General features: G+C 38.6%; 1 protein-coding gene across 1 annotated transcript in view; it reads left to right on the forward strand.

Moving 5' to 3' along the window:
* The window catches only part of rttn (rotatin), a 72328-nt gene that overhangs the window by 25186 nt on the left and 32067 nt on the right, over window positions 1-15075 (forward strand). Inside the window, exons 24-32 of the mRNA XM_088918828.1 lie at window positions 2721-2912; window positions 4732-4971; window positions 6207-6351; window positions 6838-6992; window positions 8225-8444; window positions 9194-9322; window positions 9480-9590; window positions 10307-10465; window positions 12656-12733. Of these exons, the coding sequence (XP_088774954.1) occupies window positions 2721-2912; window positions 4732-4971; window positions 6207-6351; window positions 6838-6992; window positions 8225-8444; window positions 9194-9322; window positions 9480-9590; window positions 10307-10465; window positions 12656-12733 (1429 nt within the window). The remainder of the gene's footprint in view (window positions 1-2720; window positions 2913-4731; window positions 4972-6206; window positions 6352-6837; window positions 6993-8224; window positions 8445-9193; window positions 9323-9479; window positions 9591-10306; window positions 10466-12655; window positions 12734-15075) is intronic.

A 15075-nucleotide genomic window follows, 5' to 3' on the forward strand; every position in this document is an offset into this window, starting at 1 on the left:
TACAGTATGGTTAACGCTCTTTGTTTAAATTGTGGCGTAAACTGTTTAGTTGTAGCCACATTGAAATAGGTTTACCTCATGGAAACCTTGTAAAGACTATTTTTACCTTTGGGTAACTAATGTTGCTCTATACATTTGCACTTGAAGTTAGTGAAGTAGTTCTTTGTGTGAAACCTCTAAAGTCTTAAACTATTCTAACAGCCTAATGCAGTTTGCTTCACAAACTGCAGAATTTTAAGATCATGACCCTGTGAAGATTATTTTCTAATTTGAAACAAAAATATATGTATGGAGTCGGAAGGTAAAAAATCATATTGCAAAATATACTGGAAGCCTTTTTTTCAAGTTAACATTTTTAGCTAATTTTCCTGACCTTTCCTGTCAGGTAAATAAGTAACATGAAGAGGCTATAGTGGGGAGCTTCATTAGTCTGTGAGTCGCTGTGGTGAATTCCACACTGAAAAGTTAAAGAAAATCTTTCATCTGTGCTGCATTTTTCAAGAAGCCTCCACCACAGCTAAAGTGTTGTGGTTCAGTCCCTTCTGTTTTCATATTAGTAACATTGTCAGTCTACTGTAGCTGTAAAATCACTTGATTGAATTTAAGAGCATGAGAAAGACTGTAAAAGAGAGGAGAACCTTTTGGCTCAACAAGTCCATTTGGTAATTAGTAGACAATTGATCTGTGGATCTCATCCAGTCCTTTCTAACCAGAAGCCAGGTAACTGACTTTGACAACATGGCTGGGTAGTTTGTTCCAAACTCTCAAACTCTTTCGATAAAGAAGTGCCTTCTGTCCTCAGTTGGAAATGCTCTTCCACATACAGTAATTTCCACTTCCGTCCTCAGGTTTGGGTTTTTCAGCCCTCAGTGCATTACATATAATAGTAGTTTACACTTATATAGCTCTTTTCTGGACACTCCACTCAAAGCGCTTTACAGGTAATGGGGATCCCCTCCACCACCACCAGTGTGCAGCCCCACCTGGATGATGCGACAGCAGCCATAGTGCGCCAGAACGCTCACCACACACCAGCTATCAGTGGGGAGGAGAGTAGAGAGTAATGAAGCCAATTCAGAGATGGGGATTATTAGGAGGCCATGATTGGTAAAGACAAAAGCAAGACAACCAGTTCATCCACTACGAAAGTGCAGCACCCCCCTGTGTGACGCCACAGGTGAAGAAGTGAGAATTTGCTTCATCAATTGAATTAAACACAGTTGTGGTGTTTTTAAAATCAGCTATATGCATTTTTGAACATTTTTCTGTTTGTAATACAGACAGGATTAACTGAAATTGTCAGTAACATAAAGAATAACGGAACTTCAATAACAGGAAAGCAGAGACCTTTTCTCTATGCAAGTGTACTACTTTTTTTTTTTACTTAATGTGCTGCTGCACCCTAGTGTTTGCCAATAGTATTATAGAGGCCATAGCTTCTATCAAGGGTATAACCTCTAACAAAAACTAGTCCTTTAGATCTGTCAAAACAAAATGCTGACACTCTCAGATACATACAACCAATGTTGACCCTGAAATGATGCCGGGAGGGATTTGTCATAAACATAACTTTCTCTGATAAAGGCAATTTTAAAATACAGGTGGAAATAAACTGTAGTTGTAAAGTAACCTCTGAGAACGATGATAGCTACACAGCAAACCCTGTTTTGTGCTACACTGCAGGACGAAGCTGACCGATGTATGTTTATTTCTGACTTGGAATTTTTTTATACTGTACCTGCAACATCCGGCGTTGCCAGAAAACACAAAACAATGAGCATTACCACCCACTTCATGCTGCTGTGGTGTCTGATGTGTGGTGGAGTAGGCCTCAGTCCTGTTTCTTGCACTCTCTTCTCCTGTTCTCTGGGTGACTTGTGCCAGGTTCAGAGCACAAATCAACTGTTTTTAAAAGAAGTACAGTTACATTGCTATCTAGTGCAAAATACTCTTCCACCATGTTCACTGAAGCTCACAGGAGTGTCACTTCCTCATATCTGTGACCTCTGCAATTGCCCGTTACAGTGCTGACCCACTGATGCTGCAGTAAGGTTCATTTGATTTCATTAAAGCTCTTGTGTATTGGATTGTAAACGCATCTGAATTATAATAAAGACAGAAGCATACCACCAACCATTCTGTTTCTCTTCCAAGTTAACAGTGTTTTTACAAAACTGTGAAGGACCTCTTCGTTGATTTGCTTCTTCAAACTCAACAACAAGTGGAGATCTATATGGCCCTAGAGATATTCCTGTTAGTTATTGCTTAAGTGGGCCTTAAAAACTGCATGGAAAAATCAAAATATTTGGACCACATAAGTATTCATACCGTTGTACCAATACACTATGTAAGCAACTTTGGTACTACAGTATATTTAAACACCTGGTAAACCTTTATTTTGAAGGAGCAAGTAAAGGTTTATTCCATGCTGAAAAGAGAAGAAAAGAAATGCAATGTTTTCTTTTCTTTCAAGGTTCCACAGCCGAAATGTCGTGTTTCTTTTCTTCTCTTTTCAGCATGGAATAAACCTTTACTTGTTCTTTTGCAGCCTACACTTGCTGACGCAGCTCCCCACAAGTATTGATGTTAACGCAAATACTTTGATTTATTGTGTCAGTTTTATGGTGGAAACATGAGGCTGCATGTTTGCTTCTTGAAAGATTTAGTAAATGTATTTGAATGTGCGAAACTGAGGCTTTGTCTGTCCTGCCTGTTTGAAGGTACAATCTTCCCTTCGAAGCTGCGTCTCACCATTTGGTTAGTCCTTACCGCACAGTCCTCCCTCTGCAGTCTGACCTGGTGGCTCTGGAACCAGCCTGGCGGCTGCTTCAGTTTGCCTGGAATCGAGCGTGGTTTGGTGGAGTCGACAGCCTCCTGGCTCAGCTGGAGAGCCACAGAACTGGCTTTACAGAGTAAGGATTATTAATTGTAAACTACATAAACTCTGAGGCGTGCTTAATAGTGTACAGTAGAATATGATTATAAAAAAAGGCATGGGTGGTGGTCAACTGGATAACACTATACAAAATAAAAAAACTGTCAAAAGGTCTTAAATAGTTTCTTTTTAGTGGTTAGTAAAATGAATGAAATATTTTAGTCAGTTTTTTTTTCTTTAAATGTTCGTTAAAAGGAATTCAATTTTGGAAAAAAAAAAGTTTAATTTTAGAGTTTTTCTGGTATTTAATTGGTATCCTCTTACGATTTTTTTCCCCTAATTTGGAACACTTAAACCTGAAATATACCACTAAATCATAAAGGGAAATATACTACATATACTGTACTGAAATATACTACATAATAACAGATACAGGTAAAGCTGTTTCTTATGCCAGCCACAGCTCTCATGTTAACAAGATTCCTCTTTGGCATTGCGTTTTATTATTTTCAAATGTTTTCTCGACCCCTTTACTATTTTTTATTGCACTTGTTAGCCTCTAATTTTTTTGTGTGTGATTTACGAACAGGATGGATTATATAAGCCTTTCTTACTTTTTTGAAGTCATTGCAGATTCACATTCCTTGTCATCTAGAATTGAATGAAGGAGTAGTTTCATAACAAGTGCATCTGTGTCTAATCTATCTTCACTTGTGTCGCATAAGGCATAATAAGAAAAGATGAGCACACCACTGCATCTGTTTTGGAAAATAATGAGCCTCTGTGAAAGACTATTTCTAATGGAGGTGTAGATCAATCCGTACCTTCTGGCTTGACTAAACAGCTTTATTTTGGCACTTACTAAAGAGGTATAAATCATTGAATAACAATTAGCAAATCACAGTCAGAAATGAAGGAAATCTTAATTTTCACAGATATAAAGGGGACTTTATGTTAATGCTTTTTAAAAAATTTTCATATAAATACACAGTTAAAAAATGTTACAAAAATTATTGTGCAACGTAGTAAGTACTGTATAATAAAAAAACACTTTTTTCATAGACCTAAAATAAAATATATATCCATATGGCTTCTAGTATTTTGACAGGTGTACTGTAAGTCATATTAATGTGAGTGTTATAAAAACAACATACATCTCTAAAAATTAATGTTCTCTTTTACTTTAAACTGTATTATTTATAATACACTATACAACTTACTATACATTTTATCCTCAAGATTTTAGTGTCTTGTTTATAATGCATTTATGTTATCACCCTGTGAATACATTTTACTGTACTAGATACAATGTTTCAGAGAAGAGATAAAGACTGTTTTCTTCAAGGTGAAAAATGTTTGAACTAGGAAGGATTGCTTATTGTCTAGGATGGGTCCTGTAGCTTCAGGTTTGCATCCATCCTCCTGCTACAGATTCATTTTCATGGGAGTTGCTAAATTGGGCAAGTATTTCCATTGTTTGGTGTTTGATCCTGAGTGCACAGAACCACCCATTACAGTAATACCGTCCTGCTGAAATCAAAGACATGCTGCTCTAACCCTACAACTAAAAGAAATGAAATAAAAAGCAGCAAATTTTCAACATGTTTTGGAACCCAGTTGGATGCCTTTGTACAGTGCTATGTAGCAAACAATGCCCACAGAAAGTAAACTTTTTTCATTCCTTATTCTTATTCTGTATGTTCAAATACCCTTTCAGATCTTTGCAAGCTTAATCATGATGCACTTTTAGAAATTACTCCTGTTTCTTGCTATACCAAGATCTTTTGTAACTTTTTTGTCCTTTTTTTGGAAATCAAAGGATTTGCAGTTTTGAAAAACTGTGTTCTTGTTTTTAGGTTCCTCGATGATCTGAACTTGTCACTCGCTCAGGTTTTGATGCTGAAAGTGACTCACGTTTGCAGTGACCTTCAGGACTGTTTGCACTGTATCCACAGTGCGTTGTCTCACAGTGCTGTGAGCTCTGCCCTGGCACGGATTCGCTTCCATCTTCTGACCGACAGGTTGGCTCTCCAACAGGGCTCACTGAGCACCAAAAATGTGCTTAAGACTCTGGAATGGCACACCGCCATTGACAGGTACAGTATGTTTGCAGCTCACTTTTTTATGTGCAGTATATTAATAAAATATATTATATATATTTCCCTTTAATGGGGAAGCATAATTTTGAATGGGGCTAGCTGGGGTCCTAAGATCAGGTACAGACTGGGGTGTCTTCAGTATAGAGTGTTTTCATGTCCTCCTGCTGTTTGTGTAGGTTTTCTTCAGGCACTCCAGATTCCTTCCACCTCCCCGCGCAATGTGCTGTAGGTTAGGGTTGACTGGCTGGTGTAAATTGTCCCCCAGGGTTTCCCCCCAGTACTGTGTTATCTGACTAAATAGGATGTGATCTTTCGTCTTCCAGTCCCTCATCACATGAGCTGGAGCAACCTGGTCCAGGCCAAATTATTGCCTCAGCATTTGTGTAATGAGTTTGGAATCCCCAACCACACCTGAAACCTAACTCAAGAGCAGAACACTCTTCCATCGCATCGTTTGATTATAAACAGTGCTACTAACTGGAATATATCCATTTTTTGTGTTCCTGGCTATAATTTAATTATTAATGGTGAGGGGGGATTATTGTTTCCGATGTTCTGTATTATTGTAATGGATTGACTTGGTTGTTTAGATTACTGAAACATGAGGGTTAATATGGACCTCTGGAGGTTTCAGAGCTGTGTTATTAAAATTAAATAATAAGCCCTGAACATTGTGCAGCCATAGAGGTATGTAATGGTCAGTCTGTGTCCTGAGTATGGAAACCGTATTCATTTAAGAGAATAATTGAAGAACTTGTGAGAATTTAATAACATATCCCAATGGATTAAGAGTTAATACTAAACTCTTCAGTAAATCTTTTGTAACAGAGAAGTTGCAAATTCACCCGCGTCAGTGCAGAGCTGTGATCTTAGCTGAATCCAAAGATCAGGTTTCTTTCTCTTCACATAAATGGTTTCTTAGATGGACGTATCTCCCCTGCTACTCCTAGTTGTGCTGAGCTTAGAGATATCTGGACTGGGTTTAAATCGCATAGATCAAGCATATCCCTCTGAGCAGTAGCAAGTATTGATTATGCTTATCATGAAAAAATGTTTCTTTTGGTCAGTTCACCAATCACAAAACAAGGGATATCACAATTACAGGGAAATGTGGCACAAATCATATGAGAGACGATTAGAAAATAGGCTTTGGGAGAAATGTAATTTATTTTCTGGAACAGTAAAAGAATTAGGGATGTCAGTTAAAGTTTCATACTGTTTTTGCAACCAAGGTTTCTTCAGGTTCACCCAGCGTGCACAGAGGATGAGAAGCTACTGGTGGATGTGGTGGTTTTCCTGAACAAATTCTTCAAAGAGCAGAAGTCAGAAACCAATGGTGACGATCTCCAGTGGATCTTAGAACTGATTCTTAAATTGGTAAATTTTCAGCCTTGGCTTTTTCAAGCAGTTGTGCTGTATGAAATGAAATTGTGCACAAGCTGTCTGATTATGAAAGAGGCTATTTTGATATTTTGGAACAGTATTTGGTGTAAAAGATCGAAAAGATAAAAGCTCAGTTTTTAGCATACTCATTGGGTAAAGAATGTATTTCACACACTTGTATGTAACTGAAATTTAGGTCAGTCCTAGCAATCCTAGAAAAAGTTCACTTCATTAAGTTTTAAATTAAATCAATTATTATTTGTACACCTCTCTGGCAATCTTATGTGAATTAACATCACATATTTAAAATAGTCTGTATCAGATTTCCGATTACACATGATGAAGATGTGCCAAGTTTTGGAAGCCTATATACTGGCTTCTTTCAAGAAACAGTTGGATGAGGCCTCCTCTCGTTTGTAACTATTTGTATGTTATTGTGCTTTACCTTTCTAATATTTCTCCATTTCTCTTTTCCTGGAGGAAACAAACACAATACTAAACCTACTACTACGGCCAGAATCTCAGGCACAAGGGGAAATAGAAGAAATCCAGGCAATCATTAGTCAGAAGCTTCAGAAAGAGCTAATGAGTTTCTTCAACACCTTACTTAACTGTCTGACCTGTGTTTCTGACAGGTAAGGAGAATGTATAGAGTATAAAGTTCTTCTTGTTCTTATGCATACTAATAGTTAACTATGTCTGGAGAGATGTTCATAGTGTTTTTACTGGACACTCTGTGGTAATGCTAATATATTATCATGATTATGATTATGATGAGGTTACTGGTCCAATATACGATACCAAAGCATTTGTTCACTCGGTGAAGATGTGACAGGAGTTAAAAAGCATGTGGTGAAGCTAGAATATGAGTAAGGTGCATTATTTGGCCTATTTCAGTTTTGTTTTGTAAAAGGTTAACATATTTGTACAGAAATTAGTTTCTGCTGTGCAGTTTAGGAATGTGTTTGCATGTCTCCGTTATAAATCAGAAGCTTTAAAACATTAACATTGAACTAAATTTTAAAGTGGAGATCACAGAAATGGGAAATAAACTTTGCAGTATCCTGTTAGTATTATTTGATAGCGTGGAAAATCGCTTCTGGGAGTTTTCGGTATATTGAGAAACTAATTTTAAATTTAAATGTGTTCATAAACATTGCTGATAGCAAGTGGAGGAATGGAGACTGCATACAATACATTGGAAAGATTCAGTGACAAATAAAATAATGTATGAGTAAGACTAACAATTTGCCTTTGGCTATTTGTTATATTCCTAGCACTATTCAAGGACCATCTGTTTACAGGCAGAATTCCCTAATTGTTTTGCTGAAAATTCATGAGCTGACCGAGTGTGGCGAAATGCTTAATCCTAGGCATGCTTTGTGCATTGATAAATTGTGACAATGGTGTCTTTAATCACTACCCTATTAAACTACCATTCAGGCTCAGCATGAAAATCTAAGTGCCAAAGTGGCATTAATTCCTCACCAACTTGACAGTCTGTATAGTTACAATGTGTGTCCTTGCCACTATGTTTGTTGTTCTGGGAACCCCCAAATTCCCTTAAAACAAGCAAACAGAAATGTCCATCATATCAAGAGAAAAATCAGCATCTAGATATTTGTTTTATTTTAAATCTTCCAAAGTTTCCTAGTTCTTTGTCTTGTTGGAGATAGCTGTGTGTTGGTTTTTAACTTCATACTGTAGTGTTGGTGCAGTGTTACGTTTTACAGAGTGGGCTGTCTGCGTGATTCAGAATGAACACACAGTGCTAATTTCAGTGGAGTAACTAATTAAAGATTGCAAATAAGAGAAGGCCAATCAACTCATTAAGCTTGTTTGGTTGCTGTTTTCTTTTTTAACTTAGGGTATGCCTAACCTTGGCGGGACCTTTTAAGACACAGCTGGCCCTCAAACTACTTCACTGCCTAAGGCTCTCTGATGCTCCCCGATTCTACGGGCTGCCTTCACTTGAAAGAACGCTGAGGACAATGGTTCACGTCACAGTCCTGCCTGGATGGAGCTCACACAGTCCCTCGCTAGACCCAGGTTCACTCTGCGCAAAGTACCTAACTGGGCTTCTTGAGGTCAGTGCTACACTAGAATGTGTTCTTCAGAAGCTACCTGTTATGCATCATGACATCATCGTGCATGCCTCTCCTGAGACTGAAAAAAAATGTTCAAATGCTGTTTTTCATTAAATATTTTTGAATTTTAAAAAGCATTGGACAGAGATCCTATTTGTATATCTGGTGCAATATAGGACACAGTAGCCTAGTGTAGCCTACATATGTCAGGCAGCCAGGAGGTGACTGGTTCCAGACCAGGATGTCCCTGTGTTTGACTGGCCAGTTGTTTGCAGTGGCGGGGAACAAGCAGGCGAGCTTCTCATGTTCTGTCCTTCACTGGATGGTCATGTAGAACTGAGTTTTATTGGTAGAGCTGTGTCTGGGTTCCAGCTGATACATTAGCAGTGCTTCTGGCATTGCAGCCAAACCTCTGTCAAAGTATACTGGGGTATACTGGTGTTGTCTTTGTGTCTTCCTGGCTAGACTGATTTTTATCTCCAACAGGTTGAATTATTTTTGGCTATTACATGAATTTAGATACAAATGTATTTATATATTTAAATTTATATGTAACCATATTTCATAGACAGAGAAAATGTAGATGCAAATTAACATTCTGCTGAATATGAAAGCCTCGGATTAGTAGTTTGTTTTTGATTTTCACCGAGATCGAACCTCTCCTGTGCTGTCTCCTTCCATGCAAACTTGGAATAAATTGGATTCAGATGGAGTACCTCTGTTAGCTATGTTTGTCTTTGTTATTCCAGGTTATTTCTTCATTCTATGTGCAATTGGGAGGGAATGCCATGTCTTTCATGGGTAAAGGAGTCACTAAGAATGCAGTCCTCTGCTTGCTTCATTTATCTCATGAAATGATGAGGGAAACCAAAAACCAGGCAAGTATATGATGTGTGTGTAGTTTACTCTGCCAAAATAAATGTGCTTCTCATTTTCATTTGTGTTCACCATCTGTTTTCACCATCTTAATTACGAGCAATTTAGTGTTTTTTACTTCTTAATTGTGAACCGTTTTGTTTTTATCTGAATTGAAAGGAATGGGTGTCACTGTGGTCTCTGGCCGACGATCAAAGCGCTGAAGAGCAGGCAGGCTCACGGCTGGGGCTGGCTTGGCTCATTCCTCTGTGGGTGGATAGGGACCCCGAGGTGAGAACACATTGTTTTCACCTTTAAAAGAAGTAAAACCATTAGAACAGAAACTGTTTTGTAGAAAAAATGTTATACTTAATGTTTTTGGTGTTTGGAATGTACAAAATCAACAAACTATTAGGTTTTCTGATGATCATGAATCTTAAGTGTCTGGGCTTTAAAGGGGAAGTGCAACTCTTTTTTTATATTTTGGGGTTAGAAAGAATTGTCATTGATGAGTGCATTTCAAACCACAATGAAAGTAAAATGTACGCAGTAGTGTGTAAAACCTCCAATTCACATAATAAAATAGACAAAATTTCCTGCGCTCTGACCCCAAGCTTCTCTCTCTGTCTGTGTCTCTCATGGAGAGCAAGTTGGGGTATGCGAAAAGCCGAATTCCTAATACAAGAAATTGTACTGTATATGGCCAATAAAGTGATCTTATCTTATCTTGTATATCGCAGTACATTAGTCATTACAGTGAGTAGTGAGCAGGAAGGGCTGCTTCCCGTTGCAATTCGTGGGAACTCTCACTCTCGCCCATGGCGAGACTGGTGCTTTGTGACACCATGGTGACTATACAGTACAAAGTTTACGATTTTGCGCTTAATTCAAAACTTGTAAGATTTTGCGATACCGTTGTTTAATTTCTTTTGTTACGGAGATTTAATAACCAGACTGAGAAATTGGGTCTGCAGTTCCCCTTTTAAAGGTGACGTTGTTATACGCAGGTAAGATTTGCCAGCCTTGGGATCGGATCGGCTCTGACGACGGTGGAGTGCGGGTGCTTCGGCCTTTCAGCCAGCTGCCAGAACATTTCTGGAGGGCTGTGGGGAACGCTGCTGAACATCCTCCTTGACCGAATGGAGTGCAGCATGGTCCGCCGAGAGGTTTGTCTCCGGAACTGAGTGATTGCAATGAGAGGGTGCAGGCTTCCATCACCCATCATTATAGATAGTAAAAACAAATAATATATACAGTATATATATTTTTCTACAATTCTGTACAAAATGTACTGTAATTTGTTTATATAATTGTTGAATATAGAGTACACATTACATTACAATTCGCAAGTGGATTTCTTCAGAATGAACAGTGAAACATGGGGTGGAGTGGTGACACTGTGGCTAAGGATCTGCGCCTGTGGCTGGAAGGTTGCCGGTTCAAATCCCGCGGCCAGCAGAGGAATCCTACTCCGTTGGGCCCCTGAGCAAGACTGTTAATCCTAGCTGCTCCAGGGGCGCCGTATAAATGGCTGTATAAATCTGACCCCAAGCTTCTCTCTCCCCGTCTGTGTACCTGTGTGTCTCATGGAAAGCAAGCTGGGGTCTGCGAAAAGACATAATGCAAGAAATTGTATATGGCTAATAAGGTGATCTCATCTTATCTTACCTAGCCTAACCTTATCTAACCAGGGGCTACAAGTGGAAACTATGTGGGAGTGCATTTAAATTTGAGAACAGGGGGCACTTCTTTGCACAGAGAATTGTGGGAGTATGGAAACATTTACTGAGTCATGTTCTTGAAGATCTTGAGAACCTGGCATTCACTAGCTACTAAATGCATAATGGGCTAGATGGGTCGAGTGGCCTCTTCTTATTTCTTACCTCTCATAACCCCTCTCTCAGTGCAGTGTTAATGTACTGGAGTGTCTAGTCAGTGTGTCTGTATTAACCCCTCTCTCTCTCTCAGTGCAGTGTTAATGTACTGGAGTGTCCAGTCAGTGTGTCTGTATTAACCCCTCTCTCTCTCTCAGTGCAGTGTTAATGTACTGGAGTGTCCAGTCAGTGTGTCTGTATTAACCCCTCTCTCTCAGTGTAGTGTTAATGTACTGGAGTGTCTAGTCAGTGTGTGTGTATTAACCCCTCTCTCTCTTAGTGCAGTGTTAATGTACTGGAGTGTCCAGTCAGTGTGTCTGTATTAACCCCCCTCTCTCAGTGCAGTGTTAATGTACTGGAGTGTCCAGTCAGTGTGTCTGTATTAACCGCTCTCTCTCTCTCTCTCTCAGTGCTGTGTTAATGTACTGGAGTGTCCAGTCAGTGTGTCTGTATTAACCGCTCTCTCTCTCAGTGTTGTATTAATGTACTGGAGTGTCAGTAACAAAATTTGTGATTTTCATGCCAGCACTTTCTGGGCAGGTACTGATGAAAGTGACAATAATCAGTGCTGGTTCTCTGACATAAAGTGAGGTGTTTCTGTCCTTGTTCCTTAGTGTTCAAATTAATTAAGGGGTGCAGATTGAAAAAATACTAATTTAACAATTTAATGTTTCTCACATTTTTTGTTGCTGTGTTAAAGAGAACTTGGAAACCTGCTCTTCAAGACCAGAACATGATAACCCAGCTTTACGTCACCCACAGCTGAAAACCTTTGAACCATAGTGTTATATTTTTCCTTTTAGATTAATAATTACCACAGTTAGGTCATTATGAGCAGAGGTAGAGGTAAATCCCACAGATGCTATGGCCCTCTGTTCCTAACCAGAATTTTCAATTTAGTGAGTTATACTTTTAGATAAGATAAGATCACATTATTAGCCATATTAAGAATCCGTCTTTTCGCATACTCCAGCTTGCTCTCTATGAGACACAGACAGGGAGAGAAGCTTGGGGTCAGAGGGCAGGGTCAGCCATTGTACAGCGCCCCTGGAGCAGTTGGGGTTAAGGGCCTTGCTCAGGGGCCCAACGGAGTAGGATTCCTCTGCTGGCTGCAGGATTTGAACCGGCAACCTTCTAACCACAGGTGCAGATCCTTAGCCACAGTGCCACCGCTCTGCCCAATTTTAGTTTTAGTTATAACTGTTTTGTACAAAGGACGATAAGTATAACATTATGTCTTGTCATCCCTTATTTACTGTGACTTCTGTGACTTGTGCTTATTTACATCTTTTAGATGTATCACATCTATCGGATGTGTTTACATGTAATTCAGTTAGATTAGTACTTTGGCACTTATTCACTTTAACTTCAATGTCTCCACAGCTCTATTATTGCTTAAGAAGCCATTGTTTGTGAAAGCATAACTGTATTGTGGTCAAACACGGCAAGATGGCAGTGTTGCTATTTTTTATTTCTTTCCAGGCAGCATTCATCATACAAAACCTCTTGGTGATGCCTATGCCTGCTAACCCTGAAGAATCAAAGGACTTTGCTTGGCAGGTAAGCAAGAGTGAAAAGGGTCTAGGGTTTTTGACAGGGTGAGACTTCCTGTCATATAAAAGTTGAACATGTATGGAATAAAGTACGTTTTCCAAAGTAGAGAGTGCCCCACTTCTTCTGATGTGTCAGTTCCTGCCTGCAATAGTCTTATCTTTACTTCCTCTCACAAGCAGGCTCGGAAGATCTTACCGACTACAACTGAATGTTTTATGTGGGTTACCCAGCTTGGTTTTCCTGTTTTTTAACCTTAGTGTTTTCATTTGAATGCTATTGTTTGCAGTACAAGCGGTCGAAGTAATTTTACAAAGGTTTTCAATCATACTTAAGTAAATAAAATTCAAAAACATTTAGATAAAGTTCACAACCGAGCAAATTAAGTTTCATCCCAACAAGTGCAGGGTATTACTTTCAGGTAGTAAAAACTACATATATTATAAATACAAACTATAAAACACTTAGCTAGAAGTCTACTAATGGGATGTTTATGTTCACACATCATTTACATCTTCTAGACAATGTGGGAATAATTGAAAAGGCAAACAAAATGCTAGGGTATAAAGTTAAAAGCATACAATTTAAATCAAGGAATGTTAAGTGAAAATTGTATAAAGCACTAGTAAGGCCTTATTTAGATTATTGTGTACAATTGTAGTTGCCACATTATAGATAAAACATTGCTGCTTTGGAATCAGTCTAGAGAAGAGCAACAAGATACAGTCTCCTTAACGTTGAATACGGAACATCGCAATGGGACCCGATACAAGTATTCAAAATCCACAACCAGCGGGCTTCTTCAGACTTCATTTAGTGCACTGAAGTCAGTTAGGTTTGCCATAGCAACAGTGGTGAATAATTGCTGTATGCATTCAGTACATTTCAGTTTATGATTATTCTTTGCAGTTTTTCCTGAACAACTTTCACCTGTAAAAAGTGTTCAGTTTGAGCATTCAAGATTTGATTAAACATATTCAATTTTTTAAAAAAAAGGATACATAATTTGTAATTTGACAACATGGGGTGTTATTGAAAAGGGGTGAATGCTTTCAAAAGGTACTGTATATTGCTATTTATAACAGGCTGATATTAGTAAAGGTTAAATATTAGTCAAAATGATAAATCCTGATAGTTACATGATTACACACATTTTTAAAAAAAGTTTTAGTAGCAGTTCGGTGATGGAGAAATTAATAAGATTTTTTGATACACAATAAATATTACACAAGGCACGCAAACTGGTACAGTCGACTCACAATGGGCGTGGAATTTGAAAATTTGGGACCAAATTCCTGTATAGTCAAATTTTACCTGTATTCCTTATTAAAAAAAAACCCTACTAACCTCTTACAGTAATTCAAGATAAAAAATATAAGTATAGAACAGTAAATAAAAAACAGCTTCACTAATTTGTTTCTCAAGTTTTTTTTTTATTGCATGGGCGCTGGATTCCTTTTGGCCATATTTCCAAGCGACAGTGGTCACTTACATGCCACCTCTGAGTTGTCTAATATTTCAATTTTCTCCATGCAGTGTGGCCCTGAATGTTGCTTTTCAGCACCTGATTCACCTGCTTGCCTTTTGCTTTGGAGCCATAGTTTAGGGTTCACGCCAGAGCTTTCTCACAAGAAAACAGAAACGTGAACGCTGGCCACTGCGGTGCCACTCTACAAGAGAACACAGAAGTACTGATGCTGGTCACTGAGTCTCTGAGTGGGAGGGATGCAGGAGAGTACTCTTCTCTCTATGAGCTCACTGTGTGGGTGACACACAGCAGCTATCATGCACCAGCTACTACACTGTACAGAAGCTGAAGTGGAGGAGTGAGAAATTACTATAGGATGTCAAGTTGAACATTCCTACTATTTGTACTATTGGATCTTTAAAGACCAAGTTATTAACCAAGTTGATGGTTTTGCAAAACTATAGCTCACTCGGTCCTTTCTCTCTGTGTCTTGCTATATCCTAAATCATTGTTCCATGCTGTCTGTCTTTTTGAAAACAATGATATGCTCTAGCTGGGGAGTTTCTGGGGGAAATTCCAGACTCATTTGTTATGGAACCATTTGGTCTTCACTCAGCTAAAGTTCTTATCTAATTAGATATCTCTTAGTTTTGTGGGCGGCCCATCTAACCAAAAGCTTCAGCTGTCCAAACACTTTAATAGACGCACTCTCCCTTTGCAGCTAATGTAATTCATCAACATAAGATATAGCACATAGTGCCCTATAGCGCCTAACACACAAACGTATATATATAAAAGAAAATTTTAATCCAAAAAGATGATTTTATTGTCTTTTCCTGTAGCTGAAAATTGTCAAGCAGTTCAAAGTACAGAGCAGCTTTCC

The sequence above is a fragment of the Atractosteus spatula genome, chromosome 6, assembly GCF_055471065.1.
Source record: "Atractosteus spatula isolate fAtrSpa1 chromosome 6, fAtrSpa1.hap1, whole genome shotgun sequence".
NCBI classification, from domain to species: domain Eukaryota; kingdom Metazoa; phylum Chordata; class Actinopteri; order Semionotiformes; family Lepisosteidae; genus Atractosteus; species Atractosteus spatula.